Here is an 18,906-nt window from a genome sequence, read left to right on the forward strand (position 1 = left end):
GTCAAGTGCATGGTTGGCATCACAGCACGGAGGGTTTTTTAATTAGAGGCGAGAATGTAATTATCAAGATGCAGTTACCCTTTCTCAGCTGGAAATTGAGGAAAAAGTGGACCCCTTGCTGTTGGTCAGCCTACTTGGGTGATGTCCAATAAGCCTGAATGATAGAGGCAGGAATGGGACTCTCTCCTGGGTTTCAAGAAAATCACACCCATGTACAGAATAACTAGGGATAAATGACCCCCCTCCTTTTAAATTTGCTACTTCGACTTGGCTTTCTGGTTGTCGGACACTTCAGCATATGGTGCTTCATTACTTTTGGTATCTCCATTCTCAGGGTGGATTTCTTCTTTAGCACCTTCTTGCTTGGTTCCATCTTTTCCTTTGAGTCCTTTCCATCCTTTTGCTACCTTTCTGTCCTCTTTCTTACCATTTGCTCCTTTTTCTTTCTTGGGTGCTGCTTTTTGGGGCTTCGGCTCTGGTTGAGGTTGGGGGGGCAGATTTAGCAGCTTTAGCAGCTAATTATAATAATGTGCACCACACCTCTCATGGTACATTGATGGGTAAGGGCATGGATGGTCAAACTTAACTTCTGGCTTAGACTATCTTTTTACCCATGTGACACTGTCCCCCCCCCCCAGTTATAAAGGACGACTTTCAAATGACATGAAAATGAGCAGTGGTAGACAAAATGCTAACTCTAGGTCTTACCCCACAGTTTTTACTTGGCATGAACAGGCCAAAGAAACAATAAAACAGTGTATGATTGATATAGAACGTCAGTCAGATCTAGCCAGGTCCCCAAATTTCATCATCAGTGAAACCAGTAGGTACATCACCTCCCCAATGGCATATTTAACTAATCTTGAAATATCAAAACATCAAAGAGCTTCTGCTCTGGCTCATTGCCAGGCTGTCCCTTTAGCCATCCAGGAAGGCCATTTCAGGAAGACACCTTATGAGGAGAGAAAATGCCCCTGTGGCTCTGGGCACATAGAGACAATTTTCTCCACTGCCAGTATTACACAAACATATGTGCTAGTTTTATCCTGCCAATAATACACAAATTTCCAGGACACGCAGGGCAATTGTATATCACCTTACTGCTCCAAGATATAAATCCTGATATAACATATTCAGTTGCCAGTTATTGTGCTGCAATGATTGACATACGTTGGAGGATGGTATGTGCCACACAGCAGGTCTAAATCTGAAGGTTTGATTTATGTGTTTTTATCTTATGCTGGTCTACTGTAATAGAGAGAATGAGTATGTGTACCCTCTACTTCTGCAGTTGCCTTATTGCCTATATAACTTGTTTCATTTATATATGGCGGTGCTTTTAGCTTATGCTGGTGTATGACCATAATAAAGATTTGGATTGGAATAGTGTACACCAATACTCAACCAAAGAGCATTATGAGTAGCACAAGATGGGTCTGGGCTCTGACTTATCCGTTCAGAAAGTCCTTATCTGACCATTAAACTGTCAGCTTCTAACTTAAGACTCTGCCTTTCTATCTCCTGATTGGCTGATGGTCTCACAATCTCTCACTGATTGGTGGGTTACCAGGAGGCAGACCAAGAGCCTGTCTGTCGTCAGTAAGCCTTCTTTATGGAAGCTGGCAAAAGATATGTCCTAGCCAGAGTGCAAATAAAGAATAGGTATCAGGTGAGAAATGTAGATATTACTGGAGCAAAATCTCAGCTGATGACCAGATTAAAGAAAGGTCACTGAAAAGCAATCATTAAAATTGCCAAAATAAAAGATTACAGACTAAGGGTTTCTTAATCATTGTCAAGTGCTTTGCTGGCATCACAGAACGGAGGGGTTTATAATTAGATGTGAGAATGCAATTATAAAGAAGTGGGCATCCCTTCCTAGTTGAGAATAGAAGGAAAAAATAGATCCCATGCTGTTAGCCAACCTCCAAATGTGATATCTGACATGTAGAATCTAAATTGAGAGAGGGTGGAATGGGACAATTATAGGGTTTTCACGATGCCACAGGTGTAGTTCTATACATTTCAATGTATCTAGGATGACTATCTGTCAGGGCTGCCTCAGGTCTCAGCTCACAAAAGACCAACGCCAGGCTCTTCTTATATACAAGGATGTTTATTGCTGTTCATTATCGGTTCCACAACCGAGGCGCGCAGCCCCGAGTCTCTTAGGCTAGACGTTTGAAGTCCCCTCTGAATCAGTCCCGCCCCTACACCAGCTTAAGAGGCTTGTGCTAGTCCACCTCTTCCTGTCTTTCCTTTTCCGCAGGGTCTTTCTGCCCCCCTGGGTTCCTTCCCTCCTGCTCTCTCCTGAAGCGGATTCCTCAGATGCCTGTTCCCCCCTCCTTCGTGCTTTGGGGCCAGGCTCCTCCTCCGGGCTCTCTCCATTTCCGCGCGCCTCCACATTTGAACTTGGTGCGCGTTCGCTACCCCTGACCTTCCTCTTGACACTTACACTACTCCCTGTACTACTCTCCGCCTTTTCCGGCAGGACGTCCTGCCCCGATCTCCTTCCCCTGTCTCCATCCTGCTCCGCTCCGTGTGTCACACTGGGAACTCCACTCTCTTCACTTCGTTCCTGCTGGGAAGCCGGCCCCGATCTCCCACTCCTACTCGGGGTTTCCCTGCTGCTTCCCTGCTCCTGGCAGGTCCCCCCTGTGACCCCCCTTGGCCTGACTAGGGGCGCCCCCTTCTGGGAATCCTCCGATTCACTTGAGAGACTCATGGAAGACCTCAAGTCATTGTCATCCTCTTCCTCACTGTCCTGGGATTCTTCCCCATCACTCTCCGTCTCCCCCCTCACCTGTGCCTCTGTCTCTGAACCCCTGACACTATCATTTCCAACTTCTGCGCAGACAAATCATTCACATGGCATGGAATCCTCCTTTCATTCATCAGCCTCTATTGATGAAGCAACATGAAATGTGAGGCTTATGCCATGGACTGGCTAGAGGCAGAAGAGTGGTGGGAGCCACCAGCTGGGGAACCTCCAAGCAATGAATGTAAATTTTTATACTTTTTACAGTAAACTAATTTCTGCACCTTGGGAGAAAAGCAATGACAAACCTAGACAGCATCTTAAAAAGCAGAGACATCACCTTGCCAACAAAGGTCCTTATAGTTAAAGCTATGGTTTTCCCAGTAGTGATGTACGGAAGTGAGAGCTGGACCATCAAGAAGGCTGATTGCCAAAGAATTGATGCTTTTGAATTATGGTGTTGGAGGAGACTCTTGAGAGTCCCATGGACTGGAAGAAGATCAAACCTCTCTATTCTGAAGGAAATCAGCCCTGAGTGCTCACGGGAAGGACAGATTGTGAAGCTGAGGCTCCAATACTTTGGCCACCTCATGAGAAGAGAAGACTCCCTGGAAAAGACCCTGATGTTGGGAAAGATTGAGGGCACAAGGAGAAGGAGACAACAGAGGATGAGATGGTTGGACAGTGTTCTCGAAGCTACTAGCATGAGTCTGACCAAACTGTGGGAGGCAGTGGTAGACAGAAGTGCCTGGCATGCTCTGGTCCATGGGGTCACGGAGAGTCGGACACGACTAAACGACTAAACAACAACAACAAATTTCTGCACACAGTCACACACCTCTCGTCATCCTCAATCCAGTAAAGCAAGAGGCATTTCAAAACAGGGGAAACAAATCCCAAGGGGTATGCGGCCTGAGAAGAATCCCTAAGGCCTGATAGAGGGGCCGAGAGGGTCATATGCAGCCTGAAGGCCTAAGGCTCCCCAGCCATGCTTGTAAATGAACCAATAATACAGGAAATGCTGTAAGCTTCTACCATTCCTTTCCCATAAGCAAGATGCAATGATTTGCTTTTTTGTTTTTTGTTTTTAAAACAGGCTGCCTTTGAAATGCCTTCCGCTCTGGGAGGTGGGGAGTATGGAACAATGCCTTTCTCTGCACTTTTTGTTCATTCAAAGTGGTGCACAGATGATCGAGGTGGCATTAATTCATTTGCATGCTGCATGTCATTCTTTCTAGGATATGTTGTGTGAAAGTAGAAGTAATTTCAAACATTTCCTTCCCCTGTCCGCTTTGTTGCCAGTGTGCGATATAAAATACGGCCATCTGACGACATCATAACCTTGAGATATTACTTCCTTCCCTCGCAAGGCAATTGGCAGTTGTTAGTGGAAGCCAATAAATTACTACAGTTCCAGACCCAGGAACCAGCTCTCTTCTTGCATTTCTTTTTGCAAACATCTGGGTGTATTCAAGACGCAGGCCTGCACGGTGGCACCTGTCCATGAGCTGTGATTAAGCTGACTATATGCCTTGGGTCTGAAAGGCTTTTAATAAGAACGATGCCACGAGCATCCTGAGTAGCTGACCCAAAACAAGAGATCCACACTGAGTGCTGATGAGATGCTGTAATTTTGCAGATAACAGCAGGCAGCTTCCCCAAAATTCACGTTGCACAGAACTGGAACATTTAGAAAATAGGGTGGATAATATCCCTCAGTTTCAGTTTGGAATGGATCTGGCAGAAAAACATTAGAAGGACATTCTGTGTATACACTCAACCCCACCCAATGCATTCTGGATTTAGTTTAACCTCTAGTATTCTGAGGCCTCTGGAATCATGGGGGGGATGGGGCTGTTGGGCTCAGGTTCTGCTTGTGAACTTCCTGTGAGTATCTGGTGAGAGCAGGATGCAACACTAGATGGGCCATTGACCTGATCCAGCAGAGGTGTTTTTTAAATGATAAACCAGACCCTTTTTGACCCCCTTTTGACCTATTTTTGACATATGGACACTTCATTCAGATGTAGAAGGGAGTTCCCAAAATGGATCTTCCGTCAAATGTGCTATCTGAATTTCACCAGCTTATAGCTATAAGGCTATACTGTAGCTCCTTTTGTTTGTGGTTGTATGTTGCTACTGTTTGTGGAGGTTGCATGGTCCTGCTTCTCAGAGTACAGGTTCTGAAAGGAGGGAGTGTGGAGTAAGGATGGAGAAGAAAGTGGATTCAGTTCACATTGAAAAGATGAATCTCCCTAATTCACACTAAACAATATGCAGACTGAAACACGGCCATTTTTCAAAATGTGCACTTCTTCTAATTCTGCATGGCAGTTCTCCAGCCAAGTAATGTGTACAAATATGTATGTACTAGGGGCAAGTGTGCATAAATGTGTATATTTTTTGGGGGACAGGAAGCAGGTGGGTGTGGGGGATTCCCTGGTTCTGAATGGGGTAACTGTGCCCCTGAAGGACCAGGTGCATAGCCTGGGAATCATTTTGGACTCACAGCTGTCCATGGAGGCGCAGGTTAACTCTGCATCCAGAGCAGCTGTCTACCAGCTGCACCTAGTACACAGGCTAAGACCCTACCTGCCCGCGAACTGTCTCGCCAGAGTGGTGCATGCTCTAGTTATCTCATGCTTGGACTACTGCAACGCGCTCTACGTGGGGCTACCTTTGAAGGTGACCCGGAAACTGCAATTAATCCAGAATGCGGCAGCTAGACTGGTGACTGGGAGTGGCCGTCGGGACCACATAACATCGGTTCTGAGAGATCTGCATTGGCTCCCAGTACATTTCTGAGCACGATTCAAAGTGTTGGTGCTGACCTTTAAAGCCCTAAACGGCCTCGGTCCTGTATACCTGAAGGAGCGTCTCCACCCCCATCGTTTAGCGCGAACACTGAGATCCAGCACCGAGGGCCTTCTGGCGGTTCCCTCATTGTGAGAAGTGAGGCTACAGGGAACCAGACAGAGGGCCTTCTCAGTAGTGGCACCCACTCAGTGGAACACCCTCCCATCAGATGTCAAAGAGATAAACAATTACCTGACATTCAGAAGACATCTTAAGGCAGCCCTGTTCAGGGAAGTTTTTAATATGTAACGTTGTATTGTTTTTAACACTTGATTGGGAGCCGCCCAGAGTGGCTGGGGAAGCTCAGCCAGATGGGCGGGGTATAAATAATAAATTGTTGTTGTTGTTGTTGTTGTTGTTGTTGTTGTTGTTGTTGTTATATTATTTAGTGAAAATAACAGACAAAAATGCAGTGTACCACGGGAAATTGCTTGCGGAAATGTATATATATTAGACAAATTTGCATTGAAAATGCACTAGGAGAAACACTAAACTGCTCATGAATTTTCATGACAACTTTTTTTAAAAAATGCAAAGTGATGTGGTCACGTAGAAAATTGAACTTAAGGGTCTTCTTGCATGCTGGTTGCATATTTGCATGAACTGAGTACAGTGAATGATTATTGATCTAGTGTGTCCTTGTGGTGGATGAACGTCCCAATGTAACATTTACTTTTGGCTATACTTCAGTTAGTATTGTTTCAATGATCATAATTAGTTGTGGTTCTATTAATTCTTAATTATAATTTGTGCTTAGGAATGCAGGAGAAATTTGGTTCAGTTCACCTTTAAAGGAAAACTTAGCAAATCTGCACTTATACAAACTATATGCAGAGAGAGCCATCCTTTTAAATTAATACTTTTCTGAATTTTTCAATGCAGTTCTTCAGCCAGCCAATGTGCAAAACCCCCACATATATTAGTGAAAATAACATTAAAATGCATAATATGAGGGGAAGTTGATTAAAAAAATGTGTATTTCGGAAAACTGCACAGGGAAATATTTTTGTTAGAAATTTGCACAAAAACGCTAAAGAATGTTCATAAGGTTTTCTTTTTTTATAAAAAAATCACAGATTGCTTCAGAGTGTGGAGTGAATTTAAGACTGGAAGAATTAGAAACTGAGAGAAATGAAAAAAGACGGATTCATCCATCCCTACTTATGCTTTAACTATGTTGTTAATTGATTGAGAGCCACTTTAGGATTCATTTGAGCAGAAACTGGCACAGAGATACAACTGATCAGCAGCAAACATGGAGGATATTGTGAAATAAATGGTGCCATGGTCATGATTGTTCCTCATCTCATAATTTCTATGTTGGCATTTGGGGGTAGTTGTGGACTAGGGACTTTCAGCTCCTAAAAGCTAAATGCAGGGGAAAGGGGTCGTGGAAACTAAGCTCCCATAATATTTGTAGTCCAGTCTCCATGAGGAAAAGGGATAATGTCATTTCATTGAGGTGAACCATTACATAGAGCAAGGGTGGGCTATACTGTGGCCCTACAATTATTCCTAGAGTACAACTCCCTTCAGTCTCAGCCACCATGGGGAAATGGTTTGGGATGCTAGGAATTGTAGTTTCTTAGCATATGGAGGACCACAGCCTAGTCATTTCCGCCCCAGAGAACATAAAAGGGCAGCGGGTGATTGGAAGGCTGGAGGTCCTGGGCCACATAACCATGTGAGGCTATGATTGCTAGGTCTACATTTAAGATTCTAGCAGAGCTGTTGTGGCCTGTACATTGGACCCAAGAGAAATTTTGATAGTGGCATCTATTGTCACTGCAGCATTGTGAGCTAGTAATGAATGTGGGCTGACTTGGACACATGTATTCGATCTAGCCAGATAATTTTTGGGCAGGGAGCGTCTAGCAATACCAGCCTCTTTTCTGCTTGCACAGTGATGTCACCTGCCCCAAATCTAAGCAATACAGAGGACTTAAATATAACTCGTACAAGCAAAAAGGGTCACCAGAATGCAGCTGGCTCAGGGATGTTACCTCCCTTGACATTCAAGTAAGCCCCCTGGCTCCCCTGAGGAGCTACTGGTGTCTGTGTCCCAAATACTACCCAACAGTCCATCTGTGGACACCGACAACGTGACTTTGGCATCTGCGCTCAAGGGTTCCAAGTTAATCAACCCGAGCTCGGTGGAGAAAGAAAACAGTCAGCGGAGAGAGAGTTATTTTCTGATCTAATTTGGGGAACGGATGGGATGCAAACTGAGTTGAGCAGAGGATAAAAGCCCGTGGGGCACTTTACCGTGTCACAGCATATCAGGCTTCGCCGAGCAGCCGAAGCATTTGCTCCGTCATGCAGCGAGATTTGTGGCCCTGATGCTTCCATCTCCTGTAGCAATTAATGGCAATTACCACCAGAACCTCAAGGTAAAAGCTGTCACGACAGGCAACGGTTAAGAAAGTGTCATTTGACTCTTGGAAAGCAATCAGCTGAACACGCAACCTCAAAGTCCTTAGTGTATTGGAAGTCGGGAAATAAATGAATGGCTCAGAGTGGTGGGAAGCCGCAATAAACTTGGCAGGCCAACCCACTGCAGGCCTGCAGAGATCCTTTGCTGAGCCCAGACTTGCACCTGAGAAAGGTAGTCAGCAGCTTATCCGTAAAACTTGTGGGAAAGGGACAGCCCTTCAGATGTTGTTGGTTCAGATCCTATCAGCCTCATCCAGTGTAGCCAATGGTTACAAATGTGAGGGGGGTTGTTTGTTTATATGCCCATCATTCTGCAGGAATCCTAGACAGTGAACAGAACAAAATAATCTAGTTTTAAACTCTATAAGCCAGTCCAGACTGAGTTGCTGTGTTTTTGCATGCATTTTCCACAATGGGCAATTAATGGAATAATTGTGAATGAGTGGTAGATTTTTACTGGACTGTCCACACAGTCATTCTGCTTTATTTGTTGTTCTGCAATGGTTCTCCAATGTTACTGCATTATTGCTATCTGGAAGGGCAGCTCTTATGCTATAGTCAGTGCAACATAAAGAGGACACACACAAACACAGAGAGACAACCATTGTGGTATGGAAAGTTACAGGATTCCGGCAAGAAGCTATAGATCATGCACCGATTGGAAACATAGCAGTATGTCCATCCTGAAACTTTCCCAGGTGCAAGCAGTATTAAAAGTGAGAGCATGTGTAACCACCCTGGTGCCATGATGAGGGGATCTTTGGGCTAAGTGATTCTATAAGCTAGGGGTTGGTCACTTTCTCCATGTCTGTGGACCAATCCATTCACAAGACAGAGGACAGGGCTGTTGGTATTGTTGCATGAATTTCTTTCCTCATGAACAACCAGGCTTCCTATTAAAATGAATGCCAAAGCTCACATTGATAGAGCAATGTGTGTTCATTTATATAATAAGTATGAAACTAAAAGAGAAATATAAAATTGAAATATGCAGTGTGTGTGTGTGTGTGTGTGTGTGTGTGTGTGTATACACACACACACACACACACACACACATACGCACAGTATAGGTAAATATTTACAGCTTTGACATATCTTTGCCATTTTCTTTACTAATGAAACACAGTTAAAGGGATTTGCCTGAAATGCTGAATTTCTCCAAGGAATTAGAAGTTCTGAATTAACTGATCTTCTTCAGTTCCACAATGGAACTGACAACAAGGATGACTTTCACATGTGTTCAGCCAGTATCATTTGTATTCACCCAGAAGTTCATGCTGTTATGTTTCTGCATTAATCTATGATTTGGAAAACACACACACCAAAAGTTGTATTTTATCTCATTGCAAACATTTCTAAATGTATTTTATCCTAAAATATGCATTTTAACACATTTTTATATGTGTAGGATTTTTTTTAAAGATGAGAACTATTCTGCAATTTTTAGAGAAGTGAGAAATCTGACAGATAATTGCAGACAAAAAATACACACAATTTTGTCAGCTTACTTAAAAATGTGGACCAAATGAAATTCTCTTCCATTAAGAGACATGTTTTCTTTATTATATTTCAGAATTTTGCACAGACTTTTGCAGACGTGGATCTCACTCTCATAGCATATCAGACATGAGTTGTGTTTGTTTTATGCACACTTCTGATTAATATATGCAATATTTTTTTTACACATTGTTTGGTGGGAAAACTGCATTGTAAAATGCAGAGAAGTGCAAATTTCAAAGGATAGTTGTCTTTCAGTTCACGCATTGATTGAAGAAGTGCAAATTAAGTTGTTTCTTATTAAAATGCAAATTGAAATTCACCCCCACCCCGCCACAGAGCACGGGACTGAGTGAACACATCCAACAATAAAGGAATATAATGGAAGACATATACTCATCCCTAGTTAAAAATTGATAGAACTAGTGGGAGCAGCTAAAAATCCCATAGGGATCAAGACCTACCCATTGGTGAATGCTGATGTAGGCAATGGAAGAGTTGTCAGCTGTGGTGAAGTTAGGTCTTTTTGGGCTCTGGGTTTAATGGTCTTTATGTGGGGAGGAGGTATCTTTAGATGGCAATATTACATCTTAACTTCCAAAGGTGGTACATCGGCCCTGCTGTATTGGCAGGGTGTGGGAGAGGGGCTTCTGCTCAACCTGCTGAGCAGGGCCCTGGATTCATGCCCTAATGTCCTATTCTGATGGCACCACTCCTTGCCAGCTTAGGTGAGTGAAATACAATGACCTATATGGGACTCAAGATTGTCAGCCAGGCTGTGCCACTTGAGTTTCTTTCCCTTAGGGATAGAATCCCTGGATCTTGGAAAGCTCAAGTGTAGCGCAGCCTAGTAGATTTTGCATCCATCTTTCAGAATCCTATAAGAAGCTTTTGTTTACAAATAAATATGTCCTACTTCTGCAGATTACACCACTCTGACAGGGTTGCCTGCTTCCGTGGCTGGATTTATGTCCAGCTTTTCAATTGGCAGGGAGATCTATTGCTGCCAGAACAGCCAATCCCAAAAATGGATTTCTGGTGACAAAGCCAGCTCAACGCTGATGTTTGCAACAGTCTTGTGGCTCATATGACATATTGCTTTGAGCTGGCAACTTCCAAAGCAGGCCAATCGGCTCTCAAACGAACAGCAAGGTCATCAAATTACTTTCCTACTGATGTGCTTCGCAAATTGGATTGAATAAACATTCCCTTGGCAATTTTGTTAAATCAGTTCCATTCCTCTTGGCTCAATCCGTGGCCCTGGATTTTAATATACCCCCATGCCATGTTTTTTAGGGGATGCCAAAAGGAAAAGATTCAGGAGGAGCAAATTATATTCCTGCTTGGAAAATGCACACACTAATTGCTGGTTCATGTGTGCAGGTACATCCCAAGATGTCAAATCAGGATAACTCAAGACTTGAATGAAAGGGTCCCTCAACTCATGTCCAGAGTGTGCAAATTTATCGCAGTATAGGATAGATAAATAATGCATGAAAATGAGTTTGTGAAAATGGGTAGACATGCAATAAAAATAAGGCATTCAAAATATGAACAAGTGAAAGGGGTCCACAGATATTTTCTGCCTGGGGTGCCAGTTAGTCTGGAGTCATCCCTGCTGGAGTGAAAATTTTAGACAAGTGAACAATGAGCCGTCAAAGCCTGAGTGAGCATGTCAAGAGAACTATGCATGGATTTGACTATGCTGTTCTTGCAATCCAAAGACAGCCACAGCGCTTTCATACCTACACAGAGTCTGTTTCTCTCTCACATGCACTTAAGTCTAGTGTGTGATAAGCTACAAATGTTCCTTCTGGAAAACGTTCCATCTTCCACATCATGTCACACCCACATGCAAAAACACCACATCAAGTGAGACGTGAACAAGCTGCTGCCACATCCAGAGAGAATGTTCACATGACGGTTTGGCCGATGTCTGCTTGAAGCGAGAGGCATATGCATAGCCTGGTTATGGGTCCACAGCTTTCTCTCAAAGGGAGGGGGGGGCACATTCAAAGGATATGCATTTTATTTGTTCATCAACCTTTATGAGTTTTCCTCTTTGCATCAGTAGTGTGTAAAAACCTGCTGGTTTGGTTTATACAAATGGAGGCACACCGACTATCAGTGTAGGCTGGTCCATCAGGGCAGAAGCAATAGTGCCCCATCAACCTCAGGAAAAGAGATCCATGTGGCAACCTCAGTCTTTCTCAGCTAGCCTGCCACCTGCCCATCTTCTTACTTACAACCAGCCCAGGGTGTGACACTGCCAGCCAGCTTCCTCCTCCAACTCCTTAGTTTCAGGATCAACCCCTGTATAACTCAGCAAGGAGGAGCAAGGGCAGAAACAGAATTAGTTGCCTTTGTCGGTTATTGAAACTGGCTCCACCTAGTCTGACCAGTTCTCCTGTCATTTCCTCATTTTGCCCAAGCTGATGCTGAAACCACATCCCGATGTATCTGTTTTCATGTGATTTAGCTGTGATTCATGCATTACATGGGGTTAGGCTGGATGGCACTTTGGGCTGCTTCCAGTTCTACAGTTCTATGATTCTCTGATTCCTGACCAACTGCAGGCATGATTTGCCAAAGCCATACTGCAGGGGTGGGGGACCTTGGGTTGCGGAGGGTAGCAGGAATGAAATGTGGCCCTCCAAATCACTCTCTCTGGCCCTTGGAACTCTCCCCAGGCCACACCTGCTTCATGCTTTCCTGAATGGAGAACAGGAGGGGACATGTAGACACAGGCCTACAGTACAAAGGTAATTTTTACATTTGTTGCTCTGGCCACTTTTGCTTATTTCATGGCCTATCATGAGCCCAGAAGGAAATGTAGCCTTGGTTTGCATATGGGATAATATGACTATTATTGTACAAGCTACGTGTGAGTCCCAGGTTTTATTCCATGGCTGTAGCATTGAACACCTGTATGAATATGAGCCAGTATTTATCTCTAGAGAGTTGCATGCATCACAGTTTCTCTCTTTCCAAGGAATTGTTTCGCCCAAAGCACCCTCCAAAGCTGGTATTTGATTATCTTTGATTTACTGGTTCAAGCCCTTTGAAGCTCATTGCTAAGGAAATAAAACATGCCATGTCGTCTTTCTCTGGGCAAACCTGGAGGGTGGGTGGGGTTTTTTTTGTTTTGTTTTTATCAATCTTTCTGACACAGTAAGGTCAAAGCAAAGAAAAAAGAAACAGAAGAAATGAAAGAAACTTTTGGGATTTACCATTTGGAGAGAAAAAAGTTTTGTGTTTTTTTTATTTGTTGCTTTAAAGTCTCTGCAGTCTAGTTCTCCCTGTGGGTGACAGGAGAAAAATCTCTAGCTAGCAAGACTAGACCCTATTAGCTTCCCTGGGTGCAAGTGCAATTAGAGGGGGCCTCAGCAAAGCAGGCTTGCCACTGAGGATGCCTTTCCCCCCTGGGTTGGGCTGGAGATCAAGAGCCTTCACTGTTCAGAGGCTTATTGGGCTATCAATTGTCAGCACTCCTATATCTAGTGATTGTCAAATTGGTTCAGAGAAAATAACCAGGCACAAACCCTCACTCAAGAGCACAAATTGAAGGTTTTTCGGGGATGCTTACAATTATATGGATAGTTATTTTTGTTTCCATAGTCCTGCAAACACATACATTGCATTTCAGGCTCTGGAGCTGCACCTGGTTTGGAGTGTGCACATTGTGAGTGTCATAGAAAGGACATTGGATGAGACTAGAAGTAGGATGAATTAGACTGTCTTAGATGCCTTGTCCTCATACATAGGAAGCTGTGTTATACTGAAATGACATTCATATCATACATTCAAAACACTAGGATATAACTTTAAACAGCCATGGCTACCCCCAAAGAATTATGGGAACTGCAGTTTGTTAAAGGTGCTGAGATTTTTTTCCAGCTGCACTGACTCCCGGTGGAATACAGGGTCAGATTTAAGGTGCTGGTTTTGACCTTTAAAGTCCTTCACGGCCTAGGACCCTTGTACCAATGGGACTGCCTCTCTCAGTATGCCCCACGGAGGAACTTAAATAGGAACACCCTAGAGGTCCCGGCCCCTAAGGAAGTCAGATTAGCCTCAACCAGAGCCAGGGCCTTTTCAACATTGGCGCCAGCCTGGTGAAATGGTCTGTCTCATGAGACCAGGGCCCTTATCTGATTTCTTTCCGCAGGGCCTGTAAGACAGAGTTGTTCCACCTGGCCTTTGGCTTGGAATCAATTTGATTCCCTCCCCCTCTTCTTTTTTCATTTCTCCTCCTGTGATGGAACTCCTATTTGGGTACTTCCTTGGCTTTTTTCTGGCCCATGTAGGACCAGTCTGGATAGTTAGCCTTGGTGAAGACTTGACCTTTAGTCACCTCTAAGGATAGGCTAAACTCTCAATTTGGTTCCTCTCAGTTTCCTATTTTTCTGCTCTCAATTTTCCACATCAGTTTGAAACTTTAAGTAAAGTTATAGTGGTGCCCTTTCCCAGCATCTTAGTGTGAAATTCTTCAAACAGACATATTTTTGTATGCAATTTTTGCCCAGTTTGCTCTTTTTGGCAAAGCAGTTTCCCCTAAACAATGCATTTGCGTGTTGAGGTCCACCAAAACCCCCTTCCCAATAACTCACACATCACACATAATTTTTGTTTAAGGTTTTTGGCATAATTTTGGCCACAACTTTATTTGAATACAAATTGAGAGTGGTTGCTTAGGCATTGGTTATGACTATCTGTCACCCCCCGCCATGGGGGACAGCACTGACTCCCTAGTCAGTCCTGGAGGAACAAGGGACAGAGTCAGCTGGAGCTGCGACACAGGCCCTCAGCTACTCCGCGCAAGTTCCTTGAAGCTTACGCGGCCCGCACCCTGCCGTCAGGGTTTGGACGAAGGGGATGGTAAGCTTCAGAATTCCTTTAACGGAATACCCGTCAGCAGCAGCATTGGAGGGGCAGGCACAGCCAATCCATACCCCTCCACCAACCAATTTAACCAATGCCTAACCGCCAACCTTACAAGTTGTGACGATTTGCTAAGCAGTAGGCAAAACCCAAAAGGCACGCACTAATCAGCCAATTGGAAAAATTCCTACTGGGCCCCCGCACCAAGGCGAACGACCCCATGACAGGCAGAGCAAGGTCAAGGCGCAAGCCCAAGCAAGGGAGGGCGGGCGGGAGATCCGGTGTCCACAGCAAAAGAGAAAGAGAAAGCTGTGGACCCTGCTTATAAAGCCATTGATCCCACCCCTAAATTGGCAACATCCAAATTGCCCCAGTAACAACATCCTCCAATCTGCTCCCAGGCCTCTAGCCATCTATGGCCTGGTCACTAACATGGGGTTTTGTTCGGCCCCAACCGCAACACGTGCTCTCTTTTAATGTGAACACGCTTTCCTGTTATTTTTCTTAATAAATTCATTTCTGTGACACTTTACCCAAGTACATGCATTTCTGTAAATGTTACCTGGACCAGAGAACTGCTTTGCAAAAGGGCAGATTTGGAAGAATGTCTGTATTCTGGTTTGCAGTTGTTTTTTTAAGAGTTGCAACTTAGATAGGTTTGCCATTAAATGTGAACTGAATCAAATTTCTCCCTTCCTAGAGACTTCATATTTAAAGGTATGATCCTCAGGATTTGCCTACCCTCCCCCCAGCTTTGCTTAAAACAAAGTTTGCCCTCAATGTTTCAAAAACTCAACTTTAATGTTTCAAAATTTGTACTTTTGTGTGTGTGCTGTAGAATGCATACATAAAAACCTGTTATAGGCTCCAACACAAACTGAAAAATAAATATTAATTTGATTTGGGGGCAAGTTTCAAATTAGATTTTAATTATTTTTTAATTGAATATTGTCAAGTAATCACAAGTTTCATTAAAATAAGTTATATAACAGCGAACAAACAAACCCTAAGGATTAGGTTGTTAATTAGCTGTTTAATGTGAATGCAGGACTTTTTTTCCTTATCTATAGAAGTATTACACGTGGCAGCTGCAAAGTACTATAAGTAATTGACACGTTATTAGAGATCATGGTAATATAATGTTTATGAAACATGGAATGATGGGGAGGGACACACACACACACACACACACACAAAATGCAGTGGGGTAATTAATGTGTAGCTTTGATAACTTTCAGAAACAGCACTACCAGAAACATATCTGGTGATGAATGGGACACCAGAAAAGGGACAATTAAACACAGTGGTGGCTTGTGCCCATTTGGACTGGTGGGGCGGAAGGCATGGAGCCCAACAGTAGGTGGCGCAGAGCCAGAGCCAGGCAGAGGCAACTGACTCTAGTTCTGTCCACACCTTCCTCCCTGTTGGGCAATACTGAATCTACGGCAGAGGAAGACGCTAGGGAGTGCCACCCCTGGCAGAAGAAGTTTTAAGTGCCGTGCTATAGGGGGCGTCAAAATAATGCTGTAGAATGGAGTGTGGGAGGTGGGGGTCCCAAATTTTAGTGTTGCACAGGGTGCCACTAAAATTTGAGGACCCAAAGGCCACCACTGCCCCTGGGCTGGCTATAAGGATGAAAATAGAAATCCCTTGATTCCTGGTCATGAGCTCATCAGAGGCAAGGTGGGATAGAAATGTGATAAACGAACACAGTTGTGCTTTATCTAGGTAGGTCAAGTGCTGGCATGTAGTTTCTGGCCTCCCTGCAGATGTCCCACTGTCATTAATATTCACACAGGCCTGCCGTTCCGTCTGCTCAGCGTTTAATGGTCCAGTAAGCAGGACAGCAGCATCCCAGAAAGCAAGTGCAGCCATCTCCATCTCCTATTCTTCACCCTCTATTGAAGTGTTTCTAATAATAGCTGGGACAGAGGCTCCTGTCCTAGCCTCTCATTAGCATGCCTGTAGTCCTCCTCCCCCCCCTTCTCTTTTCAGTCGAGTTGGCTGATGTGTTCATTGGACCTTGAAGGGTTTTCGTTCGCCTCCATATCAGCATGTGGAAGAGGAAGATGTACATAAGGGCACGTACTGGAGAAGCAGAGCTATAGGATGGAGGAAATATGGGCGGGGGTACAGACAAAGGAAAAGCATGCCACTTGGAGATTTTTAGGTGAAAGGTGTCTACTGAACAATTAGCAGATAATGAGGAATGGTGTAGTTCACTGGGTACCATGTTGTAAGTAGATGAGGGTGATCACAGTTCAGTTTCCTTCTCTGCTACATACCTGCCCAGATGTCCTTGGGCATGGTAGCTATTATCGGTCAAAGCTCCTTGTTGATTAAAAAAAAGAAAACTGAGAAAATATTAGAGTATTGAAAGGCTATTATAAACCATGGTTGTAGAACCTCAGTGCTGAGGGCCAAATGTGGCCCCCAGGGCTTATCTATGTGGCCCTTAGAACTCTCTGTAGACCATAACACCACCCATAAATACACCAGAAGAGAGTGCTGGATCATGCCAAAGGCCCATCTAGTCCAGCATCCTGTTCTCACAGTGACCAACCAGATGCTTATGGGAAACCTTCAAGCATGATTCCAACACAAGCACACTCCCGGCTCGTGCAGTTTCCAGCACCTGGTATTCAGAAGCATTACTTCTTCTGACCGTGTGCTCATGCAAGTATCAGTGGAAAAGGAAGCCTGTGTTGGTAATCAATTAGCTGATATTTGGCATGATTACATTTAACTCATGAGAAGAGTTAACACAACAGGGGTGTGAGAGAGCAGAAACAAGAGAGTAGGAGGAAAGCAAGTTGCCTGAAACTGTGATGTGTTAAAAACCAAAATTTGTTTGTTGACACACAAACTTCGTTAATTGGAAGATAAGCTTAGCTTAGAAATCAGAAGGTTTCAATTAACTGTGAGCTGTGGAAAATTTCAGAACTGCTTCTCAAGGACAGTTGTGAGATCAAAGAACCTCACTAGTTTCATAATAGACTTTTTGTTTGTTTGTTTTGTGTGTGTGTGTGTGTGTGTGTGTGTGTGTGTGTGTGTAATTTCCAATGTTGTGGCCTTTTATAGCTCGTATTGATTTCAGTTTGAAGTCCAGCCAAATGACCTTGGGCTACATCCAACTAAGTCCTACTTTGAGTAGACCCATTGGTGGTAATGGACCTTAGTTTATCATTTCCATTAATTTCAATGGGTCTGCTAAAAATAGGAGTAATGTTGAGTGCAATCCCGTGTGCCTTTTGTGGCATCACCTGCATAGTAAAATGCATGCGTATGTAGCTGTCAATATAATCAGCCCTGTGTACTCAAGATGATGAAGGTTTTTTTTAAAAAAGAACATTTGCTGAGCTGTTCAGTCTTCTTAAAATGGAGCCATAACATCCTCTAAGAATGTTGACAGTTTCTGTTCTATTCTGAGGGTATAGTGCCCATAGACAGCCAAGGAGACAGAGAATCTGGCAAGCAGCCTGGGAAAGACAGTTCAGTATGATGTTCAGTGTCGCAGACAGGCAGATGTGGTATTCAGGAGATCCAAGAGGGACACATACAAGGCTTTCAGTACCATGGACAGATCACTGGGTGCTAGAACCTTACTCCAAAATAGGCTTTGCATCAAGGATGGGCAACCTGTAGCCTCCATATGTTGTTGGACTCTGGTGCCAATCACCCCTGACCACTGGCCATGCTGGCTGGGACTGCCGGGAGTCTAACAACTTCTGGAGGGGTACACATCCCCCATCCCTGAATTATAGCCTTCTGGGCTCTGACTTCCAGGCTCCCCACCTTTTGCCCCCATGAATGTGTAGAAGAGATCCTTCAAGGGACAATCCTTGGAGCTGCAACCGAGCACTGTGGTGCAATCTCTGTGCTGGTGAGTAGATGCTGGAGAGTGGGAGGTGTATGGTATGAAGACTCATTAAGACTGTTAAGCTCAGGAGAAGCTTTTGGGGGTGCCCTAGTTCAGAGGTCTTAGGTCAGGCATCCCCAAACTCGGTCCTCAATATGTTTTGGGACTACAATTCCCATCATCCCTGACCACTGGTCCTGTTAGCTAGGGATAATGGGAGTTGTAGTTCGAAAACAGCTGGAGGGCCAAGTTTGGGGATGCTTGTCTTAGGTTCTAAGCTACCAGTCTTGCACTTGAAACCAGGGACTTGGTCTTGCTTCTTTGCTAGGGATGTGGACGAGATGGGAATGAACAGTTCCTCTTCTTCCTCTACCTCCATATCTTAGCCCTGACTTCTCCTTAGGACTGGGCCCATGACAGCTCCCATTTAAATAAACTAACCCAAGGTCACTGAGGCAATTGCAATCTTCCAGCCTCCTGTGTAGTCATGCTTCTTTTTGCCATGTGATGGGGTGATAACCGTACACTATTCAGCTGTGGAATAATTAGACAAGGCATCAGGACAAATGTTCCCATGGCAAATCTATCAGACTGTGGAGCAGTCACCCAAAGAATGTAATGG

The 18,906-nt window shown here is 44.2% G+C and overlaps 1 protein-coding gene across 1 annotated transcript; it reads right to left on the minus strand.

Moving 5' to 3' along the window:
* Positions 1 to 257: 257 nt before the first annotated feature.
* Positions 258 to 16,732, minus strand: LOC309519345 (non-histone chromosomal protein HMG-14A-like; the record flags this gene model as incomplete). The annotated part of the gene is made up of 2 exons (XM_082200179.1): positions 258 to 475; positions 16,711 to 16,732. 2 exons carry the CDS (start codon positions 16,730 to 16,732, stop codon positions 258 to 260), a joined length of 240 nt encoding a protein of 79 aa, XP_082056305.1.
* Positions 16,733 to 18,906: the final 2,174 nt, after the last annotated feature.

The sequence above is a fragment of the Podarcis vaucheri genome, assembly GCF_965113315.1.
Source record: "Podarcis vaucheri genome assembly, chromosome: 15".
NCBI classification, from domain to species: Eukaryota; Metazoa; Chordata; class Lepidosauria; order Squamata; family Lacertidae; genus Podarcis; species Podarcis vaucheri.